Source organism: Grammomys surdaster, unplaced genomic scaffold, assembly GCF_004785775.1.
Source record: "Grammomys surdaster isolate TR1022 unplaced genomic scaffold, NIH_TR_1.0 97, whole genome shotgun sequence".
NCBI classification, from domain to species: Eukaryota; Metazoa; Chordata; class Mammalia; order Rodentia; family Muridae; genus Grammomys; species Grammomys surdaster.
This window is the reverse complement of record NW_021604576.1, coordinates 2,564,299-2,590,988: the sequence shown is the minus strand read 5'-3', so window position 1 is coordinate 2,590,988 and position 26,690 is coordinate 2,564,299. Positions and strand designations below refer to the sequence as shown.

At 37.0% G+C, this 26,690-nt stretch overlaps 1 protein-coding gene across 1 annotated transcript in view; it reads left to right on the top strand.

Annotated features, from left to right (window-relative positions):
* The window catches only part of Necab1 (N-terminal EF-hand calcium binding protein 1), a 140,657-nt gene that overhangs the window by 36,552 nt on the left and 77,415 nt on the right, over positions 1-26,690 (top strand). Inside the window, exon 4 of the mRNA XM_028780915.1 lies at positions 25,296-25,321. Within this exon, the coding sequence (XP_028636748.1) occupies positions 25,296-25,321 (26 nt within the window). The remainder of the gene's footprint in view (positions 1-25,295; positions 25,322-26,690) is intronic.

The following is a 26,690-nucleotide window of genomic DNA, read 5'->3' as shown; positions in this document are numbered from 1 at the left end:
ACTCCATTGCCTGAACTCAACTGAACTACACTCACTGAATTGCCATTTCTCTGACTTACTCAGTGATGTTCTTAAATAGCCTCTCTTTCCTATCTGTTCTTATGAGAGTTGGGCGTATCCTATCTGACTCATTCTATCAAACCTTTCTCTGATTCGTTACTTTGTCTGCCCCTCAATTAGACGGCACTATTAAATATGGCTGCTTCCTCCTATGAACTAATTTTATCTTCATTGTTTAGGAATAAAAGTGTGTACTAAGTACAAGTGCGTATTTCAACCAGAGGGATTAAAGGTGTGTTATTCCAGCAGGATTACACAGACCTAGAAGGTCTTTGAATATGATCCCTTGCCAGAGCAACTATGTTGCTGGATTAAAATTCCTCTACAGTAGATATCAAAATGTTCTTGAATTTGATGCCAGTTTAATTACCTGAGAATTCAGAGAGTAGCAAGACTCGTGTGCATGGCTGGAAGAAACACAACTTCATTACATCCTTTGTAGGTGCACTTTTGCCCATAATCGTAGAAACTGAAAGTCATGAGTCACTTTAATTTTCTATAAAATCTCCAGTTATTTGTTCCATTTGTTTCAAACCTAACCCAAAGCAACACATTTCCTTATTATTCATCTGTTCTTAAGATGTTTTTTCACTTCCATAATTATTTAAGCCTATTTGTGTACTTAGAGCAGCATTTTTCCATTTTCTCTAACTCAGAAAGATAAAGAAGAATAAAGATATGCATTTTTGAGAATTGATTCAAAATTCTATTCTTTCTTGTGAAGGTATTTTATCAGCAGCAGCATGATTTTTTTCCTAAACTAAGTCTCTTCACAACCTGTAATGAAGATAGGGACTGAGGTATCTCTAATGTACATGGAAGAGTATGAAATTATCAGCCAAATTCTACTTTACAATAAAAAAATTATCATACCTTGGGAGATTTAAATGAAGATAATTTTAAGGAAATTTTATGTGAAAATGATTTATCTTTAGTTACAATTTAAGAAATAAATTGCCTCCAATTTTCTCTAATAAAGATGTTAGTGAAGTCAAATTATGTTTCAAGGCAGCACCTTATTTCTAAAAAAAAAACATTCTAATGGATATATGGGATTAATAACTGAGTAGAAAAATGAAGTTATTAGATGGCAACATTCTACACACTTATTTGTATCATCTTGTTTAATTTCCACAGAAACATTGTAAGAATGTGTTACAATTCACAGCCTGCAGTTAATCACTGACAGAGAATTACCTCATTTGCCAAAGTTGCTTGAAAAGTTTGTACAGAGACATGGGACTTCCCAAGGTCTACTTAAAAACACAATGTAACCCTTTCCATTGGCATGACATCTCAAGAACATTTTGTATTTTTAGCTGTTTTGTATATCAGAAATCAAAATATTTCAAGGCCTTTCTTAAAAGTTACTTTGAAGTGTTTTACTCTGATCAAAAGATGGCTGGTTCCCCAGCCATAGAATATATTTGGATGTACAGTATAGAGGCAATTATTTTAATTGCTGCCTTTATCTCTTCTCTTTTTATGTCTATTGTGTTGGGTTTTTACAGTGTGGGAGTTGCTACATTGTCAAAGAGTTATACTTTTTTTCCCTGTGGACATTAATTCCATTCTTCTCACATTTTTCCTCCTTCATACCTGGAAGTCAGCTTCTACTTTTAGCCTCCTCACCGCCCCCCTTTGCTCACTCTGCTTTACTTCATTTCCTCATTGTTCTTTGGAATGCTCAGAGTTCCGCTGTTTTCCTAAATCATCTGTTACCAGAGGCTGCAATTTCAAAGGATTTTAGTATCTTGATATTACCTTCTGGTTCTCATCCATTCCTCTCCATGAGGAACTTGAACTTTCTGTTCGCCTTAAGTGAACTCCCTCTCTGAGAAGATGAGAAGCCATAGTGCAGTTGCTAGTGGTGTAATGAACTCAATTACTACTCAAAACAAAGTTTTCTATTGTCCATTATTTATTAATATAAATATAGTCTTTCTAACATTACTATTATCCACCAAAGGCATGAAATAAATTCAGTAAAAGTGGAACAACAATCTCTTTAAAGTGCATTGTACTCACCTCTTGGATTGTTTCTTTCCACATACCCAATGCACCAACAAAATTTACCCTTAAAAAAATTTTACCACTACAATCATCTTAGTACAAAGTTTCCATCTTTATAAATGTATTATTCTCACAAATTCTTATTTAGGCAGGCATTATTTCAAAAACTCCAAATCATATTTCTAAAGAGAAACAACATCTTTTGAAAACATTGTTCCCAGCTGTCTGTCTCCCTACATGCTAATGTCCACAGTTATGTAATGAGTCAGTGAGAACTTTGGGAGTTGACTCACTCATGAGTCCACTTGAATAGAATGAGGGCCTTTATAAGAAATATCTGAGGGAGCTAGCTACTCCTTCGAATCTGCTGGTGTATTGATCTTGGATTTCAAAGCCTTGAGAACTAGGATAATAAATTTCTGTCATTTATTAATTACTTGGCCCAAGATATTCTTTTAGATCCAGCAGAGAAATAAGCCATCCATGATTAAGAGACTATAAAGAGCATGACTGTTGTAAAATGAACTGAAGCAATACAGAAAATCTCAGAACAGAGCATCGAACAGCTGAGACCCTGTCACATAGTCATATTACATAATCATAGTGGTGTCTGCTTAACGTGACTTCTAGTTACATATTCAAGCTCGATCATGGAAAACTTCTTTCATCTTTCTGTCCTTCTACTACTGACCCATATTCCACCCCATAGCCAGTTCTTTACCACTGAAAATATGGCTTTATGTATATTACCCACCAAGTTTATATCGGTACATATACCTGTTTATATTTCATGAAACTTTATCCCAATTTTTCTTGCTAGATTAAATTTTCTGTTCTTCATTCTCACTGGAACATAACGTTTTCTCTTTAGCAGCTATATCCTTTGCAATTTTAGATTTATTGCATTCAGTGGTTAGTGCTCTCCTCTCCATGACGGAGCTTAATTAAGGCAGATGTCATGACTACTTGGCTTTCATGGACATAATATCCAGCAATGCTGTGAGATCAATAAATATTTGAGATGAGAAGGAAAATGAATTCCTGATCTCTTGTATCTCCTGCCCTACCCTTTGTTGGGTACCTTTGATTCTCCTCTTCATAATATAGACACCAATCATAAAGGTCCACCGAACTCACTGTGGGTCAGTCACTACTGCAATATGTAAAGGACTCATAAAACCTCCAGCCTTAAGCTTAAATCCCTCCATTGTCTAGTGTTGGAATATCAAGATAATTCTCTTCATTGAATCTTAATTTCATTGCCAAAAGAAAGAAGCCAATATAAGTACCTATTTTGCAAAACTTACTGACAGGATATAAATAGCTGCCCAAAATACCAGTAAAATGAAGATAATCAAGATGTAATCATTAACCTTTTCGCTTTTCTGGATCTTTCTTTAAAATTTTATAATTGTAATTTATGCCTTCCTAACTCACCATCTAATTACATAATATTTTTTAAATAGTTGTTTCATTAGCTTGTTAATCTTGTCTCCAAATATAATTATAGTTTCTGAAACAAGATCCATTGTTTCCTGTTTCTTATAATTACTGTACTAAATTAATAGTTAATTGATTGACACATAAGCATAATATATTGATTAGATGTGAGAAATTTTTGAGATATATTTTGACAACTTTAGCATATAGACCCTGTATATAGGAATAAAGCAGAATCTATCATATAAATTCTTTAGTAGGCTTTTTTGTTTGGGGTTAAGTAAATGATTAATTTGACTTCAGACTGAAATAAAATTACTTTCAAAGGTTATTTCTCTTAAAAAAATACTCTATTCTTATGAATTAAAACCCATGAAATATAGTTTAAAGTATAAATGTGAATTAATTCCATATTTTAACAGACACAGATATGTATAAATGAATAATTTATTTTTTATACTATTAATGGTTCTTCATTTATATGTAAAAATAGTTTTTATTGCTTAGGAAGCAGTGCTTACTACATAGAATATTGCACTCTCATCTGGCCTTAAAAGGTTTCTCAGTAAGAAAAAGCTAGACTACATAACAAAAGCTTTTAGCACTTATCACAGAGTTTAATAGGATGAAAGCTAGGCACCAGCCTTGGGTGAACAGTATTGTTCTTGTCTCGTTCACTAATGGCTCTAAGGGTCTAATTTCATTTTTATGATTTTCAGGGATTCTATTTTTAATCAACTTTAGATTAAACGTAAAGAGATTCACCATGATTGGAAATCTACCTCTAGGGGACCATAAGGTTCGATGACTTACACACCTAATTGTCTTTATTTTTTCATCCTAATCACCATGACATTGAAAAGCATAAAGACTTCCTCGAGACCATAATGGAGAATTTATTTTTGCTGAGATTTTTTTCCTTTTTCATTGTGAAAATCCAGACTGTCAAATTTGATAACAGTTATTCTGATTGAGTTTGCAGATTCCATGAAATTAGTCATTTATTCCCTACTTATTCATTTATTTATTCAATACCTACAGAACAGAACACGAGTCATGTGCTAAACATAAGTAAATAAACATTTTTTCATATTTAATGGAAGCTGACATCCATTTGTGAGCAGTAAATTGTTTTTTAAATAACTCACCAAAAAGTGACTCTTGTTCCATCATAGCTCACAGCTTCTACTTCCCATGACAGCAAAAAAAATGGGAAGAAACCCTCATTTCTTGATATCTCCATCCTCATATGACTTTAACCCACAATTTTTACAGTGTTTAATTTTAATGATGAAATATAATTTGGCATGGCTATGTATAACTTTCTTACAAAAAATTCTTATGTGGAAAAACCTGTCATTTAAAAAATCATGTTGTCTGTAAGTTATTTATGAGCAACTAACTTTTAAGGAATATTTCCAGATAACCAGGAATGCTTGTATAGTTCACTGATTTCAGGGAGGTCACCTGCTTTACTCTGTCCAAAGATCAGTTGTTTAAGGAGAGACTATAGAATCCCATTACTTGAAAAATGATCAAATCCTTTTCTGTGGTCTAGGAAATAAATGGAGACAATTACTATTTATTATCATCTTGTATTTATTTAACACTATAAGTAATAGTAGTAAAAGTATGTCTAGTATCTTTAAGTCTCTTCCATAATGCAATCTTTTAAAAAATTCATGGTAAGAAATTGTATTTGTTTAAATGAGAAGAACTGAAAAGAGGTGTCCAGAATCAGATTTGTTGTTTGTTATTAAATTTAATTCCTGTGAATTCCCACCTGTATTCTGAGTTTTCAATCTTGGATTTGAGGCCACCACATTGTATATTTCAATTTTTTTCTATTATATCTTTAATGATTTATGAAAATGCATTGAAATTATGTATTTTAAAAAGTATCTCCAAGATATCTATTCCAATAAAAATACTAGGGCATACTGTCCCCATCTTCCCACACAAACATACCAAGTCCCCTCATCACTGCCTACATTTGTATAGACGTAGAATCATTTACTGGAGCATTGGTAGCCTCTCAGGAAGCATCCTTCTTGAAGAAAATGAGTCTTCCTCTCCTAGCAGCCAACAGTTGTCAGAAGCTCATCAAACAGGGTTGGGATTTTCTCTTCCTTCCTCTACCATTTTGTCTGGCTTGGTCTTGTATTGGTCTTGTGCTTGCTATTACAGCCACTGTAAGTTCACATGTGCAAATATACTGTTGTGTCTTGGAGATTTTGTTTCATCATAGTCATCTCTCCTCTGTGGCTCTTAACATATTTCTGTACCCTCTTCTATGATAGTTTCTGAGCCTCCGGAGAAGGACTTGTGATTTGGACATCATGATATGCTTTTAATTCATCTTATGTAGAATTTATTTCCATTGCATTCTATTGTATTTTTTTTCTATGAAGTGAAAAAGGTAATCTGAAATTTTAAAGCCTGTGACAGGAATAACTTTTTCATGGTAACAGACTACATAGGAAATATTTACCTGATTTATTATTTACAGCCATTGAAACAAAGTTTCTTAACATAAGCAAGATCAATTCTGGACATCTACTATAAAATATCATAAAGATTACAGTTTTCATTTTGATGAGAAGTGGGAAAGAATGATTAAATTGTAGCATGAAACTTTTAATGTTTTGTGTGAAAACATCGAAGATTCCCTGCCTATCTTCTTTCTAGCTTGCAAATCGTCAGTGGTTTTCAAATCACTTTAGTCCTGTTATAGGAAAACTAATTTGATATTGGAGGAGAATACCCCGAAGGCCCATATTGTAGGAGAGTATTCAAAAGGTCCAGTATAATTTCTAGAGGATCCAAAGGGAGAAGATTCAGGAGATTAAGGAGAGAAAAACATTTAACATGAACTCAAGGTTCTCTTATGTAACTCAATCATGAAATCAGTTCTGTCTTGCCCATACAAACAGAGCTTGCCATCTTTCAGCAAAAAGTTACTGAGTGCTTATTAAGGGCTGGATATTTTGTTTGGTCTTGAGATTGCATTGATGAACTAGAATTTTGTCCTTTTGTAGATTAGACATAAAACATGGTTTCTCCAAACAACCTGTAAGTATTGAGATGGGGACACGAACACAAAGTCCCAACCCTAACCTAGAAGCTATTGGCAAATTATACCTTCTGGGAAAAAGAAAATCGGTTTTCTCCAATGCAGGGACTCTGGATATACCAACCACATTTCAGGGCAAATCCTGTCCTGGGAGGAGTTGGGAAAAAAATTAGGTTCTATGGGTTTTTGTGCATTTATTTTTGTTGGTTTGGTTTAATTTTGTTGTGTTTTGGTCTCGTTTGGTTTTTTTATTTGTTTGCTTTATTTTTATTTTTGTTTGAAAAAGGGAGACAGGGAGAGAGAACATGAAGTTGAGTGGGTCATAAGTTGAAAGAGGGATCCTGGGAGGAGTTAGGGGAAGGAAAACCTAACCAAAATACAGTCTGTGAATTTTTTTATTAAACCATAACAAAAAATGGTTTCTTATAACTGGGAAATGAAGTGTTTTTGAGGGACTTAGTCAAAGAGATCCTCAAAACATCAGGTTCATGGCTGAGTTATTGGGGTGTATTAACAAAGAGAGACAAAGAAATGAGCATGGCAAGAGTTGAGAGTAGAGGTCAATCAAATAGAAGTGCATGTGTGTGTGCTCTTCGACGAGAGAGTGTGGCATGTTGAAGATCAGACACACAACATGTCGAAGGTTCAAGTTCAAGATGATGAAGGAGTCATTTGACAGGTACATACTGGCTGGGAAGGAGCTTTGGAACCATCAGGGCATTCAGATTTCTACTCTTTGTTCAACTGAGATCCAGGGATGAATCTTAAACCTGAAGCCGTCTCAAATGAATAGCAGACATCTCCAAACTAGAAGCAACACACCAGTTAAGAGGCTCTTGCAGCTGTGTGTGACTAAAGACTCTCTCTGGGACCTTCTTGAAGGATCTATCTTTCTCATCTTTCTGAGTCAGTTTAAACATTTCTGATCTAGAAAGCTCATGATGGCGATTACTCTGCATTACAGAAAACTTATTCATGGTCAGTATTTATGAATTGCTTACTATGTTCCAGTGTAAGCAGCTTTCATTCATTCACTTGTTTAATCTTGAAAGCCGGGCATGGTGGTGCCTCCCTTTAATCTCAGCACCCGAGAAGCAGATACAAACAGATCTCTGTGAGTTCAAGGCCATCCTGGTCTATGTATGATGTTTTAGGCCATCCAGAGATACATAATGAGTAGCTGTATTTTTTAAAAAGTCAATCTCAAAAGCACTTTCCTGATGGAGCCCATTCTGCACAGGGAGAAACTGTTAAGCTGAGAATTGTCCCAAAGTCACACCAGACCCTGCACAACTGCTCATTGAATCTGCCTTTGTACACTGCCTTGTAGTCTGGTAGAGCAGCAATCTTCATTCCGTTTCTGGCCAAGAAAACTTTCCAAGGCTTGACTCTCTTTGAATATTAAGTGGAGCTAATAATATGTTCTGGAAGGAGAATTGTGAAAGCTTAGGAACAAATGTTAAGCAGTTTAGTCTACCAGCCAAAGAAGGTGCTACATAAATAGATGAAGTTTGTTTAAGTAGTGTCGGTAGTACTTGTGAATACAGAACCAACGGGTATGTGTATAATTGCTTAGTGTTGCCTCCTGGGTTCGCAACCCGTGAAACTGTGGCAGTTGTGAAGTCAAGTCAATGGCTTAGGTCTCTGCACACTAATTCCCCTCTTAGAGATATGAGCAATATTTGGGAGCCCAAGGCTATGCCCAATCCACAGAAATGTTTCAAGAGGTACTTTAAGGGACAATAGAGTGATACGCTCATAGAGAAGTGACCAATGACCTATCTTAGGTGGATAGCCCTGTAGGATTAATCTCTTTGCAAATGAGAGGCAGTTGATAGAAATTCTATCCATCCTGACTTCTGGATGCAATAATACCTTGTAAAATGGGCTTTCTTTAAAAACATAGACTTGCATCTTAGAAAGGTAGATGGGAGTTAGATAATATTCCAGAACAATTGTACTCTCCAGAAAGGGGAGTTTAGAGCTGGTATTCATTCCTGTTTGAGACTTTGCCTCTCTGTCTATACTGTTAAATGAACAATAATGACAACTTGAAACTTATCTTCGAGGACACCAAGAAGGGAAAGCAGCTTAGCAGGCTGCCTTTCAGGCTTGATAGAAAAGATCCTTCCTATGTAGTAATGTGGGGGGGGGGGGGGCCAGGTCTGAGAATTGAGAACAACGTTCTGAATCTTGGTGGTGGTCAGCTGGCTTGAGCAGGAAGCTGGAGAACTACACAGTCCCTGGCTCCCTAGAGTTAGACAGGGATTCAGTTATCCAAGCTGATTCAGAACTCTTTAAAAGGTCTATTTACCTCCGGTTTTAGAGGACAGCCTTGCCCTGAGGCTTAAAGTTGTTTCTAACATGAAATCTATATGTGTACCAAGTAAATGAGATGTTTCTTTTTGAACGTTTTCTTGCTTTTAATCCCTAAGAGACAAGTATAGGAGAGAAGGGCAGACTGGTTTAGCTACACCTTAACATCTTGGAAAATAGAAGAGAACTCTCAACAGCTCTCAAGCGACAGTGTGGGAGGGCTTATTGGTTGCTGTTCCCTGTTTGTTTTATGGGGGCTGGAACAGCTTGTCTCCAGAGCTCTTTGCTCATCAAATAAGTCCCCGGCTTTCTCTTCTCCAAGGACTGTTAGTACTCTTTAACCATACCTGGAGGCCTTCTAACACAGGGCATTTTCCATAACACTAAACAGTACAAAGACAAGGCTGCCAGTTAGGTCACCAAAAGATTTTTGATAGAGCTTAGGAAATCATCTATTATTTTATGAATTGTATGATGTGTGAGTTTTATTAAAGTTGATACACAGTAGCAGAAATGACTTGAGTAATGATTATAGGTGTTTGAAAAAGAGCCTCAGTTGCAGTGAATAAAGGTCAGCAGACATGTGGGAAGTTTGCCCTGCTAGTCAGTGTCCTTCGTTGATGAATGTGCTTACTAATCCTGTCCCCTTGATATCAAAGAAGGTTGTGGGGAAACACTTTCCTTAGCAAAGGGGGATCTCTTTTCACACTTCTTCCTGTTTTTTTTTTTTAAAGTTTCAAAACAGCTCTGATTAGCAAGATCACAAACAGATTCTTTTTTTTTTTTTTTGATTTTCAATATTGCTTAGTGTGTAGCGTGGAAATGCTTTTGCTGAATTTTCACAGGCCCAGCTGTATGTCATTAAAGAACTGGCTATTACATGCTTCAACACTATGCTGAGGCATAGGGAGATGGCCAAACCGCAGGGGCAGTGTTCATACTGAACTCTGGATTTTCCCTCATTTCACTTAAGCAAATATCTGTTCAACCTTGGCAGTAAAACCCTAAGACAGTTCATATTTTTGAATAAAGATTTTTTAACATGTGTCTGTTCCATGTGTTTATGTGTGCATACATATAGATGTCAGAATGCAACTTTCTCTTCTTTCACCCATGAAGGTCCCAGAGATTGAATTCTGATAAATCAGCCTTGATTTTAAATTCCTGTACCCACTGAGCAACCTCAATATCTCCAGTTCATACTCTTAGAACACCTCCTATATATAGTATAGTCTGTGTGTCTTCTTAAAAGCATTGCTTCATGTTTCACAGAGTACACTGTTTTGTATACTTAGACTATTCTATTAATTGAAAAGATTAATGTTTAGACTGGAAGACACAGCACCATATATCTAAATCAAAGCCACATAACTTAAAAGGAGTATCTGACACTTAGTTTTGATTCCTGTTTCTGTAATAAAATGCCCTGAAGAGTAACTTTGGAAGTGAAATAGTTTATTTTAGTTCAAATTTCAGGTTATAGTCCATTGGAGAAAGAAAGGCACAGTATTTGGAACATGAAAGAACTACCCGCAGTATATCCACTGTCAAGAGCAGAAAGTAGTGGATTAATACATGCACGCGTTATACAGTTAGGATTCTCTACCCAGCAAATGATGCCACCCAAGGGGGGGGGGTCTTCCCACTTCAATTAATGTGATTAAGAACATCCCCAACAGACAAGCCCACAGGTCAATCTGATCTAGGCAATCACACATTGAGACCCTTCATAGGTAAATCTAGATTGTGTCAAGTTGGCAATAAAAGCCAACCATCACAGTTGCCAAGAAAACACTGTTCACCAAGTAAACACACAATAGCTGTATTAATAGAACTTGATTTTAAAAAATATTTCTTTAATTTATTAGAGAATATAAAATAACTACATCATTTTCCTCTTCCTCTTATTCCCAGCCTTCTAATATATCCATCCTAGTTCTGTTTCAAATTCATGGCCTCTCTTCTTATTAATTGCTGTTACATACATAAAGACATTTTTCCTGGAATTTATCTATCTCTTTGTCTTTATACAAAATCAATGATCTGTAGACTGGTGAAAAGTTTCATAAATGAGCAGCGGGTATTTTTCTCTGAACAGCTGGATATTTTGTTTTGTTATTGAGCATCATCCGTTTTCTTAGTTTTTGAAGTGGATTTTCCTTTAAGTGGTTTTTGAAAGCAAGCAAGCAACACTTGCATCTTCCTTTGAGTTGCTGTGATACCACAGGGCTTTCCAGAATGGAATGCCACCTGGTACATCCTAGATTCTGTGATGCGGAGAGCAGGCCGAGCTAAGTGAATAAAATGGCATTTCCTTAATTACCATGGAATGGTACCTAATTACCTTCATGCCAGCTTTAATGTACCACAGAGCAGCAGAGATGGACTGTGATTTTCGTGTGAGTTACATAAGCCCACCTTTCAGCATTGGAATGCCTCCCCCTCGTCCCGACCCCCGTGTGGCCAACTTGCATTTTGCCAGAGATCTTTGGCTAATGTTTTCCCTGTGTGGCTGTCTGTATTTTTCCCATTGGCATGCAGTGTCTCCCCTGGCTTGCTGTTCCAACCCAGCTGCTATTAATATTGAAATGGCCTGAGCAACTGTTTCCTGGTAACTGTCCTTCAGGAGACAAGACTTGATCCTTGAGGAGAAGACAAAAAATAACAGACAAGGCATTGTCATCCAAATGGAAAGTGCAGCAATTATGTCATACTAAGTTTAATCTGTGAACTTAACTTGATCTCTAGTTTGTAAAAAATTCAATAGTTCTACCAGCCCCCAAAACTGCCTCAAGAGGGATTTTGAAAATTACTCTTTGTTAGGAAAAGTGGCAAGAAATGAAATTTAGTTTTAAGTGATTCAGAAATAAAACTATACCACTGGGGGGGGGGGCGGGCACCAAGTTGTGGCTTCTGTTTTGTTGCTTAGTTTTTTTTATTATTTTTTACTCATTTTTTCTCTAGTTTTTATTGAGTGTTAACTGTATGCCTGACTGAGGAGAAGATGACAGACCAGGAACTTTTAGTTATAGCATTGTTTCAGTTATTTTTCTAATTTAGCATTGCTATAATAAAAGATTTTACAATACATACATTTTTATCTTAAAAACTACACAATTGCTTTTATCTAACAGAACTATTAATGAAATCAGTATGGTTGATGATTATGTTGATACTGTTCCTATGTTTATATTACATTGATTTGCTTTCGAAACTGGACTCTACAAGTTAGAAAGAGGGCGCCATATGAGAAAGCATTAATTTAATGTGCCAAAACTCTCAGAGGCAAGAAAACTAAATATAATGTCAGAATGATTGTCAAGTAACTTGAAAACACTTGACCTTCTAATTGTCCTCATGAAATGGATGGAAGAATATAAAAATAAAAAATGTGAAAAATGAAATTAGATAGTGTGTGTGTGTGTGTGTGGACTAGAAAAGACAATGGCTCTCAGGGAACATGTTTTGTTCTTTTCATGTAGCCTACTTTAGCTTCAAACTCACTATATAGCCAGAATGGCATTAAATGCTTTATGACCTAAATGTCTGCCAGCACTACCCAGCTGCAGGGGATACAGACATGCATCATTAGAGCTGGCTTCCTTGGAGAACATGTTTTTCATTGAACATCAAGGGTAGGCTTTTCTTCCTTTCCAGATTCTAATAATTAATACATTGCTTTCATAAGCTTGTAAGGCAAAACGTTGCTCTTCTTAGACGATGCCAATGGTCAGTCGGATGGTATTTCTCCAGATTCCTTTAGTTTGGTTTAAGGTCAAATTAAATGTTAGTCAAATTTCACCCCTACTGTCTTTCTAGATTTTTGTGATATAATGTCTTAATCAGAGCTGTTTCCGTGTCTCAAACCACTATCGTGAAGAAGCCTAGCTAGTCCTGGGAGAGAAAACGTGGTAAAGTTGTTCTCTTGGAACGTTCCATAAGCAGAATCTCCTGGACCTTTAGGTAACCAACACTGGTGAGCAGAGTGATATTCTACTCCATCTGTTCCTTGTCTACTTCAGCTCTTTGGAAAGGGAAGGAGTGGAAATTTTTGAGAGGTGGGATAAGATACAAAGACTATAATCACATCATACATTTATCCTCTTTCCCTGTCGTATGTATAAATTATCACTCAGAAATAGAATGGCGTAGGCCTTGCTATACCAGCCCTTCCTGATGACAGGTAATTGTTTCATAAGGTTAAGAGTAAAGGCAAGGCTGTCACATGACAATTGACTAAGAAGTCTCACCTTGTGTGATTGTGAGGGCATGACTTTCTTTGTATCCTTTGGGAAAAGAGCCACCACGTGGAGTAGAGCAGACGAGGGAAAAACACCATTTCCACCAATGGTGACTTCACCCCATGAATATCATACAATGTACATACACTTTCTGTTCTGTCCGACAGGTACTGTGTGAGGACAAAATGGAAATACCAATGGTAAATGGAATAGAAATTTGAACCATTAGTCTTAGAAATATTACTGACATATGGCATTTTGAGGGCAACCCAAAATAATAAGCTATCTTTTAAAGGAACATATTGTTCAGCATTTGCAAACCTATATACTTCTATTTTCTTTGAAAAACAATTGTATAATATACAATTACAATCTAAAGGTATCTTAAGCATATAAATTAATTGGTAAAATTCTATTTACTATTGGAAATAAAGATATATGCAAAGTCTCTAATGTGGGGTTCTTTCTCAGCCCTCCTCCTCCAGCCCAAAAATAAAATCCAACTATTTCAAAATTTGCTAATTAGACCTTGAGAAATCTGAAACAAATACAATGTATCTTGGTTCTAGGAAATAACTTCCATCCTGTCCATTTATTATTAACATTTTGTGTTTTTTAGTTTTCTACTTCAATTTTGTTAACTTGACCCTACCTAATATCATCAAAATGTATAATAAAAAGATCAATTCTCCTTGGGTCTATATAAAAATCGTGAACTAATTTTTAAAGAAATATAATACTAATTTTAAGGAAGATTGAAAAGGAAAATTCATTTCTTACTCCTTATTCTATCTTTCTCTATTGTACTGAACAATGTTTTTTGGAACATTTCTAGTTGGTTTCTTTGTATCGTCTGCCTGATGACAAGACTGAATACTCAAAAGGAGTCTGGTATTTTGCAATAATCCCAGAAGTCTAGATTTTTTGGAAATATTAGGAGAAATAAAGATCAAAGATTTTATGAAGTGTGCCAAGCTGAGAATTATGTTTGACAATTTTTATCACATAAAAAAGTATTTAAATGTTCCCAGCACATAATTTTCCTAGTCATCAAAGAAACTTTTTTATTTCTCTGATTTTTTTTTTGTTTTTGTTTTTTGAAAAGATTTAAACATTCCCAGTCACAGCAAAATAGGACAATTTTCTCAGGTATTATGTATGTTCACAAAACTGTGTATTTGAGTTTTCTGACATTTAATTCTTAGACTCCCTCATTTTCATGGACCTTCTTATTAATTAAACATTTTGTGGTACCAGCACACATGATGTTATGCAGTATTTTATGAAATGGCAAAAGGTAGAAGAATATAAGTGTAATAAGTGCTTTCTTGATATTTCTTTAGTCTTTAAGACCTAGGTTTTTTCATTTTTTGTTAAATTAGACTTCTTAAATATCTATTTAGGTCAGAAACTATCTGAACAGTAGACATTTAAATTACTCACAAAAGTCCCAGAAACAGGAACAGGTTTCTATTCCACAGTGTCCTAATACAAACCAATTTCTTGGACATAGTTTAGAGCAGACGTATTAAAACCCAAATGAACTGCTGCAGTACCCATGTGGGTGCCACCCAAGACAAAGGCCATAGCCTAATGCCAATCCACAAACTGGTCCACAAACAGAAACAAGCAGAGAGCCTGAGAGCTCCGTAAATATCTTGCAGCATTTTGTCACACCCATGACATCCAAGTAAAAGATGTAGTCATTTATTTTTACAGTTTTCCACAAAGATATCAGTCTGGCAGAAAATGAAAATGTAAATATCCCATTCTTTACCAGAGAGCATGTACAGCTCATCTCTGGAGCTATGTGAAGCTTCTAAGGAGATCCAGGCAGAGGGGCAGGGCGATAATGCTCATGTGGAGGGGAAAGGAAGAAGCAAAGAGTGGCAGACAGAACTTAAATACTAAGCAGCAGTTAATCTAAACAAAAGAAAGACCTCAAACTTACATTCCTAGGAAAGATTAATTTATTTGTTGGTTGTTCCCAGTGGTTAAGAATTTTCCATTTTAGTCCATCTTCTTTTAGATACAGATGACAGATGCTCAACTCAAAATAGTCTGAATAAGAGAGAAAAGTATGAGTATATGGTGGTGGGTGGTGGTGGTGAATGAGTTCCTGGACTCGTACTCTTGATGCAAAGCTTGTCACCAGGATCCCCACGTCATCATTCTTGCGTATCCATTCATATTGTACCACTTCTTTCTTAGCTCTCACATGATCTTAGGATTGCTCTATTCAACCACAAAGTGGGTTGTGCCATGTGGGGCAGATGGAGATTGACTTTATACAGTGTGGAGTTCATACCCCACCTAAGCTACTTTAAGATCTTCCTCTGATCACCACACATAAAATCCTAAAGGAATAGCCAATGAGATGGTACTGTGCAACATTTCCAATTGGGAGCATTTATTCCAACCAAAAAACAGAAGACACTGGTGCATATGCCTATGACTAGGGTGAAGTGGAAACATAAGGGTTCTCTGGAAAATCAGTTGTGTTGGATGGTGTTTTGCTAAGACAAACACGGGAAGGAACGTTTCATTGAAGCAGATACAGGTAAAAGATTAAGGCAGATGGGTGAAGGAACATTTTGCTGAAGCAGACACAGGAAACATGTGAAAGTACACATGTGATACACGTGTATTGGTTCATTTTACATTGTGTAGTTGAGCTCCATTTGTCAGGACTCCATAAAGAGAAATGCACCAAAAACTTCCAGTGGCATACTGCAGTTTCTTGCTGCTTCCTCTGACTCAGGCTGATCGGCAGAGTGATGTCAACTGAGACTGACACACATGCTGAGACAAGACCGTGATGTTTGGAGGGAGTATAAATAGGCCCAATGTACTGTGATGGGGGCTGATCTAGGCTGGTAGAGCTAACTGTACAATGCTTGTTGGTCTCTTGTCTTCACTGATCTTTGCTTTGCTGAGAGAAGCACAGCTGAGAACTTCTCCTGAAACTCCTGCCGGTCTCTCCTGCTGACTTGTGCTGAGGCTGAGGCTGAGGCTGAGGCCTGGCTCTTCCTGCTAGGTCATGCCACTGCTGCTGGTATCCCAGCATTACCAAATTAGACTGCTGATATATCCATAAAGTGTTTGCAAGTAAATTGAGCTGCTGCCACTGGCCTGAAAGCTGAAATGTCAATTTCCAGGCACCGCAGATGGGAGTTGCTCTAAAAAATCATTTTAAAACAGGTCCTCTTCCCCCATATCCTTTCTTTTTGACTACCACTGGTGGGCAGTGGGCAAGAAGGGAGGTTAAAGTGTTTGAGAACCATCATTAAAAATGAGATTAAAAATAACTAAAGTTACAGGTGTTGTCTGTAACCTTCCCTCTTTTTTCTCTTTTTTTAAGTTGTTTATATCAGACATCCTGTCATAGTGGAAAGAAATTTAATTAAGTCAGGGTATTATGATCAGCAACCCCTCCAGGAACATGTAGTTGAGTGCAAGCTCCCCAAAGATAGGAAAAGTGTGTTTCGGAATAGATGGGTAAGTAGAAGTAGTAAGAAATGTCTGCTGCATCGTAAGGATGAGTCCTCCCAGTTGAAAAGCATGATGGATGGGAAGTGGCAGGGGGTAGAACAGATAATATAGAAGGCAATCAGAAAAATAGAAAGGGAAATGAGCTCCCCAGAGATTCTGGAAGCTGACGCAGGTTGAATGTGGGAGGTGTTGAGCCGCATAGAAAAAGCAGTGAAACAAAACAGAAAAGAGAAGTAGAGAGTGGGTGGAAAGCCAGATAGTACGTGTCCTCTGAGGACATCAGCCATGGGACAGCTTTGTCAGTCTGGAAGGCAGTAACTGTCAATCTGCCAATTAGACAAAATTCAAGCAGGTATGAGTCCGGTGTTAAACCTTAGCTTGTCAGTCATTGTATGCTTTAGCACTTGGACAGCACAGTTTAATAAAAATAATGCCTGGCATTTTTTTATTATTCCTTTCTTTTTGCTTCCTCTCCATTGTTACCTTATTGTATATTTGGGAATTCAAGCTATTTGCTTCCTGTTTGGTTTTCTGAATATGAACTAGTATTAATGAAGAAATCTCTAATTACTGGACCCATTTTATTGGCCCCTTCTACAACTTTTAAATGACAGTCAAGATGCAATTTCTAATATTGTGCCTAGAAAGGTATTCAGAAGTCATAGTTTTAAAGAAAATGTCTTGAATTTTGGGTTGAATCTTTTAAAGATAAAGTCTAAGTTCAGTCTGTGAATAATTGAATGAGTTGAGAAAACTCATTGATATGCTAAGAAAAAGTTAGAACAGGTGAGACAGAAACATGCAGTCTGACTGTTGGTGCTTGTGGGTCAGAGTACCTGGCTTTTGAGAGCATCTAACTTGGACCAAGAAAAATGAAGCTGAGCGCAAGAGTACTTGGTGACATCAACCATTGCAGCTTAAATTGTGACGCCAGAATCAGCAACACAATTGTAGAAAGCTTGAGATAAATTCCTTGGTGGGGAGGTTCTGGGCATGGGACCCCAGGGACTTACATTTTTAACAAGCTCTTCAAGTGACTCTAGCATTGGGAAACATTTGAGCAACACTGGGAGATACAGTAGTAGAATATTCAAGTGAAAAGGTCCTAAAGGTGGCTACACCAGAGTCTGAGTGAGAAGACAGAATCCAAACCCGAGAAAGTAAGAATTATCACTAGCAACGATACCTAAGGAATAGAAGAGAAGGAGCCCTAAGCAAAAAGATGCAGAGAGACCTTAACAGCAGTCCTCCGTCCTCTAGAGTACAGTCACCAAAGCTAGGTTTTTTTATAAGCCGTAGAGGTCACCATTAGAGAAAGCAAGGCCAAATGTTCTACTGAAACTCAGCAAGTGACCTTTTAAATAATCAGGTCTCGCCCCCTGCTGGATGTAATTAAGTTCTCCATGGAGTTGAACAAAAGAGTAACAGAGAATATTGTTGTGTATATAATTATCAGGCTTAGATTAACAGAGTATATAATTATAATATATTTAAGCCCCTGATTACAGAACAGGGAATATTCTTTTTGTCCAATGGTTGGGAAGTGCTTCTTTGCTCTGTCGGAGTGTTGAGAGGTAGAGACTGATAACAATGACCACCTTGACAAGTCCCTAAAGGAGAAATTCCTGAGCATGCCTTGAGCACACTCTCTGAGGGTCTGGCCTGCAAATCTGTATATCTGAAAATTCCCCAGGGAGTTCCTAGGTTCAGCCAGATTGAGAAAAGTATAAAGTAAATTTGTCTAACTAATTGGTTAGGCTGGAGCATAAACCAATTAGATTTCCACCCTAAGAAAAACAAATTCAGAAAGAACATGCTTTCCACTCTTCCAAATTGTGTGTCTGCCTCCGCTCCCCTCTTTCTTTGGTCTTCCAGTTATAATCCCAGTCTCTTGCAAGTATACTGGCTATCCTCTCTCTAAGGCCTCCTCCCTCTGCCTCCTTAGTCACATCTTATTTCTTGTTTTCGTTAGCTTTAGAAAGGCAAGCACTTTTTAGGGCAAACTTTATTAGTATAACTGTAAAGTGCCCTTCTCTTTGTTTAAGATAAGAATTTTATTAAGTATAAGAAAATTTTAAGCCTATGCCTGTATGTTCAATAGGAAACATTTTATTATTAATTAATTTATTTATTTACTTTACACCCCGACTTAATTTCCCCTCTTTCTTCTCCCAGTTCCCACTTCGGTCCACACTTCCTTTTCTTCTCTTCATAAAAGAGGAGGTCTCCCAGGAATATCAACCAGCATTAGCATATCAAGTTGTAAGACTAGGCACATCTTCTATTGAGGCTAGACTAGGCAGCCCTGTAGGGAGAAAGGGTCCCAAAGGCAGGCTACAGAGGTAGAGATAGCCCCTGCTCCCACTGTTAGGAGTTCCATATGGAGACCAAAGTACCCAACAGTTACATGTGTGCAGAGGGCCTATGTCAGTCCCATTTATGGTCCCTGATTGGCAGTTCAGTTTCTTTGAGCTTCTATGGGTCCATGTTGGTTGATTATGTATATTTTCTTGTCCTGTCCTTGACCCCTTTGGGTCCTACAATCCTTCCTCCCGATGTTCACCAAGGTTATCCAAGTTCTGTGTAATGTTAGGCTGTGGGTCTCTGCATCTGTTTCCATCAGTTGCTGGATTAAGCCTCTCTGATGACAGTTATGCTTGGCTTCTGTCTGCAAGTATAGCAGAATACCATTAACAGTGTCAGGGTAGGATTTTCTCTCATGGTGCCCTTCTCTTTATTTCAGATGAACTTTATGTTGCAAGCTGAGTACAGCCTGAGACACGCCTGTCCAGTATTTGGATCTTTGAAAATTCATCCCACAACCTTGACTTACGTGGGTCCCAAAATGTGTCTACCATCTCTAACTTCTAAAACAATGACTTTAAATTGAGCAATCTCAGTCCCCTTGTGAGTGAGTATAGGCTTCTTGAACATGAGCCTCATGGTTCCTTTGTTTGGAGATAAGCCTGGGTAATGAATCTTTCTTCACTCCACTGTCTTGGGTTTCCTGTGTACATGTTTGGAATCTGTGCTCATCTAGATGCAAAGACACTGTGTCCAATGGTTATACTTTCATGCTTCATCTCTCAGTGTTGTGATTCTATTTCCTGGTATTTCCAAGGCTCCAGATTTCAGATAAGGATTCGAAATCTTGTGCTAACCATTGCTAAAAGCCCTAAGTGTGAACTGTAAACTGGCTCTCTCCAGACCTCATTGTACCTTTTTTTTAATGTCTGAATTTAATGGCTCTCTACTCCATATTATCTGAAACAGCAGTTCCTGTAAGCTGTTCTGACCACCATGTTCCTTTGCAGTCCCTCTTCCTCCATTTGTGCCTGAATTGATGGATTTAGTCCAAAAACTATCATTTAGATCTCTGTAGTGTTCAACAGAGGAATAAGGGAGTCTATGCATGGTGGAAATTACTCTGGAAACACTCAAATACCCAGTATTTGAATATTTAGTGAATGATGCCTAGATCCCCTTGGTATGTAGGGAAAACGGGTATGCTTGAATCAATAGTCCCAATGAATATTCTTAAAAAGCTACTCTAACACTCACCTTCTTTCCCTGCTGTAACTGACTGTTCTGTAAAAAGCTGACTCCAGATGTCTAACCAGGTGTCTACATTCCCACTTGAAAGGATAAGAGCTCTCAAGTTAGATGTGCCTGGAACTGAATCTGGGCATGACTGACACATGGGATAGGATAGACATTTCTGACAAGAGACTAAGCATCCCTTGTATGATGAGAAAGTGGCACCTGAGTCACAGAGTCCTGCTGTGGAAGATGAAGTGCCCTCGAAGGTGTTCAATGGGAATACAGCTAATGCTCACTGCACCATGCATGCTAGAAATTCTGTCTGTTCACATTTCTCACCATAATGCAATCTGATAACTCTTAACTTTTTAACTAGCTCTTCAATTCATGGAGTGTTCAAAAGACAATGAAGTGATACAGAGACCAAACCATGATGCTGTTTGATGTGCATGGTTACTTTGAACCCCACATAGGACATTCAGACAGGCCTAACAGTCTCCTAGGGCTGCTAGGAAAAAATGCCAAAAACTGCAACAGGAATTTATTCTCTTACCATTCTGAAGTCTGGAAGTCCAGTATAACATAGGTTCAGTAAGACCTTGCCCTCTTCAGTCTTAAGAGAGGAGCCTTTCCTCATTTCTTCCAGCTTCTTGTGGTAACTGGCAAATGTTGACATTTCATGGCCTGTGGTAGAGTTCCACACTCTTAACAGTTCCTGACTCTTAACAAGTTTTCTCTGTGTCTGTGTCTCAATATCCAAATTTTTCTTCCTTTTCTCATCTAAAGAAGGAATCACTTAGCATACACACTAATGCATCAATACCTCCCATCTTAATTTGATTGAATCTACAAAGACATCTGAGTCTATGTATCTACAAAGACTACTGAGTGCAAGAGGTAAGTATTTTGAGGATATAAACCAGCTCACTACAATGCCCAGAGGAAATAATTAGTATGTCATGGCTGAGTAAATCAATAACTTGTAGCTTTAGAAATATGTCTTTTCTTACTCCAACTAATTTCCCATATATGAGACATGTTTATGCCTGGAAAACAGTCTGAGTTTAATTGGATTCACTATTAGGTGAGTTCAGATTCTTGTATCAACCTGGGATTTAATGATTTTAGCAAAGACATATAGGATATGGAAATTGTAGTTTTGAAAGGGATACTACTATAAAGAAATGAATATAATCAGAAACAGCAAAAGAGGAATTTAGAATGGCTAGTCTTCTAATGAGACAGCCACAATCATTTGCTCCTAGATTTAAGCTGAAATGCAGGTAAATGTTGATCTGAATATAAAATTATTCTGGAACATAACCTAAACTGAAAACTGGGGATCTTGAGTTAAAATTTTCCATTATATTGAGAACTCTTCAGTTACATTTAATGAATCTATAATAGCACACAGCTTACAAAGCTATTTCGTCTGGTACACACTTGGTTTCTTTGTCTTTATTTCATCATTGCCAATCAGGTGGCCATGAATATCTCTGTGTTTGACTTTTACTGCTCTCTGGCAGCCAGATGAGAAGCATTCTTGTATTCACACTCTTGTTGAGTGTCTATCGGACAGAATGTGTGCTGCTTTACCAGCATTCGTTCTTTCCATTTGGCATTCTCCCCACTCCCTTGATCCTTTCTCTCCCTCAATATAATCTGATGCTATTGCTAAAATACCCTTGGACGTTTTCTATAAACATAGAAAGAAGAAGGAGAATGCTATAAGACACACTCTAGACTCATCTGTAGCTTACAAGTCCTTTAAAATCCTGCATTACTATGGGGCGGAATAGATCACAGTTTGAAACAAGCCCTACTATAATTTATCCACAGAAGCCTGCTGCAAAGAAAACTCTGGCTTTCTACCCACTACTAACAGCATGACACAAAAACAACAGAATACAGGCATGTCGGAGCCACAAACTGCAACACTTGACAAGCATCATGTTGTGATATGGAACAAACAGGGATTCTGTGTTTATTATTTCTAATGGTTCCATTTTATGCTATATTCCAAGCAATTCAATTTTCAGTCATAGATTGGATCTATTTATCTTTTGGAAATTCAAAATAAATCTCATTACCAACCTGTGCACCATTCTGAGGAAAACAAATAAAAAATGAGTGCTCTTTAATGCCCCTTTCAAGTTTGAAGTTCTATAAAAACAGTAAGACTTGGGGAAAAATCTTATATCCTACAGTGATACTACAAAATGTCTGAGGTAACACACCCTGAGTCCTATATGCTTTAAAACATTCTGTTGGTTTCTCCTCAAAACCTTTCACGAGTATCAGCTTTTTACTGCCCATCTCCTCATCTCTCCCTGTCACTAGTAGGCAGAATTGCCACTGACCACACTCCCTTATTAGTTAATATAGGGAAAGGGGAGCACTGGAAAGTTGTCCTGAGAAATGTATCTTAAAGAATATTGTATTCTAGTCTATCATCTAGATATGGATTTACAGACATACTCGTTCAAATTTTATAGAAGTAAGATACACAAAAGAGGTAAAGGTTAGGATGAAATGTAAATAGAAAGAGATCCTCTTGCCCCTCCACACAAATGAAGCTGTGCCCCCTCTGGGTTATGTGCTCCACCCAGATGAGCCAGCCCTGGCCACTTCAGTAACTTGCAGACTGGACTCTGCAGTTTGCTTTCCTTTTCCCACTAGCTAATCGTAACCAATTTGTCTGTATAATCTAATCAAGCCACTCACCTTTAGATTGTTCTGTGATTTGAAACTGATAAGAAAGCAAGGAGGAACTTCATAAATTGTTGTTGTCTGAGGCCATTTATTTTCCAGCCCCATTTCCTCACTGATGACCTACATTTCAGTCAAAGGAATAGCTTAGTTCTTTGAAATTAAATGAATTTCTATTTATATTTTTAACTTTTATTGCAAAAATATTTTTTAATCAGCATAATTGTAGACTTATATTTTTCAAAACCTACTTTAGCAGGGATATTTAAATGCTTCAACCTTCCTTATGGTCCACTGACCAAAGGTAGGAGAGGAAGATGGCTAATAGGACAAGCGGAATGTGGGCCTGTTTAGAAGTAGCTCCTTGGAGCGATTCCAATCTTTGTTGTCAGCAGTCCAGTCTACTAGAGAAACACCAAACACAAACCAGCAGTAGTGGCTCAATCCAGAACAAACTGCACGAAGAACAAACTGGTGAGGCTCTGCCAATCGGCATGTGTTCACCAAAGTGGCAAAAAGCAGCCAGGGGTTCTTTGTTGCATTTCCTTCTACAAAGTCATGACATGTTAAGATCAGAGAAGAACGCAAAGGGATACAATGCAAGAGTGTCATCAATGAAGACCAGCATCAGTGAAGCCCAATGAAGTCCAGCAAGGTGAACCAATGCCAGAGTGTCATCCACTGTCTTTTGGGTTATATTTATACTCTTTTGAAACACCATATATCCTCTCAAGTGTCCACTCCAGCAAAACATCCCATGCCCTTTCACAATGCAGCTTCCAGAAAAACATTACATTTCTGATCTCACCAAAACATCCTCTCATGTGTCTGCTTCAGCAAAACATCCTCTCATAAGTCAGTTTCCAGAAGAAAACCAATGACACAACTGCCTATCCAATGAAACCAGAAATTTCCACATCATATAACACTTGTTCAGCTACTTTTTCTATTTATAGTTAACCTTTGAACTTTAGCCTATTTGTAGTACCCTGAAATACATTGTTTGATTCCTCAGTTAAGTTCTCCAGCTCTCCAATATTAGCTGATTAATTGTAATTTAATTATTTGCTATATAAGTCTACCTCTTGGTGTGTGTTTAAGATAAGATCTCACTATGTAACTTTGGCTGTCCTAGAATTCCCTATGTACACCGGCTTTGACTTGAATGCACAGAGATCTCCTTGCCTCTGCCTCCTGAATGCTTGTATTAAAGTTATGTGCCATCATGTGTAACCCATGAATCTACTATTGAATTGAACTCCAAGAGACTAGAAATCTCATATATTCATTTTGATATTCATTGCAGCCTCAGGTATCAATGGCAGTTAGAATAATGTCTAACATGTATCAATACATGTCTATAGAATAAATAGAAGAATAACGAGGAACCCACACCAAAACCAACACAACAACCTCTACATATTCTGTCTGGTAGCAAATCTAATTTATAAAGACATACTGAAATATCAAAATATCCAAATATAAAGTAGAATATTCAGTGCCACATAATAAAATTTAAGTTTAGTTACATAATAAGGAATGATAGGGCTGGTGATTAAATGCTGTGACAGTCTCTCCTGTCTGGTATCTCTTCCTATGACTTAAAGGAAGAGTTGCCTAAGAAAGCATACATTGAACTTTGACATGTGACAAGTGCATATTCTAAGATTTTTCAAACTTGTGTTCTTATCTGATCCTTGTATATTTTAGACCTTTAAGATAGATGTTTCTAGTCCTCTTATTTTAATTTTAAAAAATAGGAGTTATAATTAAGTTATGTTAAATTTTCATTTATCATTGCTAATATTTTTACTTCTCCTTTCTCTCAAAATGTGATTAGTTATAATGATTTATTGACAAATAAGTATCCAAGATCACAAAGCCAGTAAATCGCCGAGTCAAGATTTGGACTCAAGCATTCTAGTCCCAGGGCTTATGCTCCTTGCTACTGTGTGTTATTTTTCTAGTATGTTGAAAGGAGAAGCACAAATACACAGAATTATTTATTTAAGACAGACTCTGATATAATCGTTATTAATAATATGCAACTACTTAACAATGGAGAATGGAGAAGAGAACTATCTAGCCACATACATTCATTAAGCAATTATGTGGATTGGAGAGTAACTGTATTTAAACATTTAGAAAATTCAATGAAAGTCTAGGAGTATAACCATGAATGATCACTTGCATAGCATGTTTGAGGTGATTGATTGACTAAAGTACCTTTTCATATCTCTATCATGGGGTCCTTGGTCCATGACCATGGCATTATTCTTCTGACATCAATGTATTATATTATTAACATTTTATCCAAGTATTTGAATTTATCAGTTCTTAGCACTGGAAAAAAAAGATAAATGAAAAAAAATGTTATCAAAGAAGTAATATCTTTCTTTTTCTCTTTTCAGCAACCTAGACACAGAAGAACTATGTGGTAAGTTTCTTAAAGGCCAATCAAAGTATTGTTAATTTGATTTAGAAAAGGGCGAGATATGATGTGGTATTTCTCACACCTTAGAGTTAAAAGTCTGGGAGTAAGGAGTTTAAAGAATGTGTCTGAGTCACCAGGGATTTTTATGTATTCTTAAATTTGGCTTCAGTGTGCACATTACTTAAACAATTGAGGCCAGCTAATTTGCTTGTGAATAGAAAATTAGGATTGTGGGGTGATTTTATAGAAACTAACTCTTCACTAGCCTAATGTGACTTCTCAATTTGCTTCACAATCATCATGTAGCCTTTCCAAAGTTGTATCCTTGGAATATAAAAATAACTTTGTTCCATATCTGTACAATCATTCTAGAGACTTAAATACACTTTTGAAAAAAAAGCACAAGTGCAGAAGAAAATATTTTCAAACGCCTAGTCTACCAGCCTTTTCATTTATCTTTGTTATTTTTGAAGCTGGGAACAGAAAACAGAGATTAAAAATGTGGGAAAGTAAATGATCTGAACTTTATTCTTTGGTGTGAGAATGGAGCATTATGAAACTACTAAACATTATATATATATATATATATATATATATATATATATATATATATGTCTCTGAATATGGCGAGTTTTATATTTTGCATTTTAAGACAAATGTGTTAAATAAAACCTTTGCACAGCATGATTTATTGTCTAGGCAGCCTAAAACATTTAGATAATTTAAAGAAAAGATTTTCCAAGACTTCTCATTGAAATTACAAATGTTTCCTAGCTACTGTAGAAATTTTACAGTTTTAGAGCTCACCACAGTCACTCAAATGGACATTTTATGTCATTTAAAATTAACAATCTTCTGTTTCATCAATCTGGCAGATCATCATTGAAAGATTTTGTCAGGATAAAGTGTCACATTGTAGTTTCAAGACAGTAACTAAACAAAACAAATGCTAATCACAGATCAGGAGCGTTCAAAGGTTTCAGTGGCCATTAAGTGCTATGCTTCCTGAATAATACCTGCAAGGTGTCCCTCCCAGTTCAGGGACAAGAATCTAACTGAAGAAACAAGATCTGGTACATAAACAAGGCATTTTGGCATCCCAGAAGGTTAGGCCTTTGTGACTTACGGAGAAAGCCTGCCATGCCTTCACACACAGTCACAGGTATCTCCCACTCTGCATGGCAGTTATTATGCTAACCAGACAAAGGGATCTCAATAGCCCATTGACATTAAAATGTGTGGTAAACAGCAAAGTCCTTCAATGTCAAGTTGTAGCCTATCCTCCTGTATATACAGCCCCTGCTCAAGCTGTAGTCTATCCTCCTGTGTAGACAGCCCCTGCTCAAGCTGTAGTCTATCCTCCTGTGTAGAC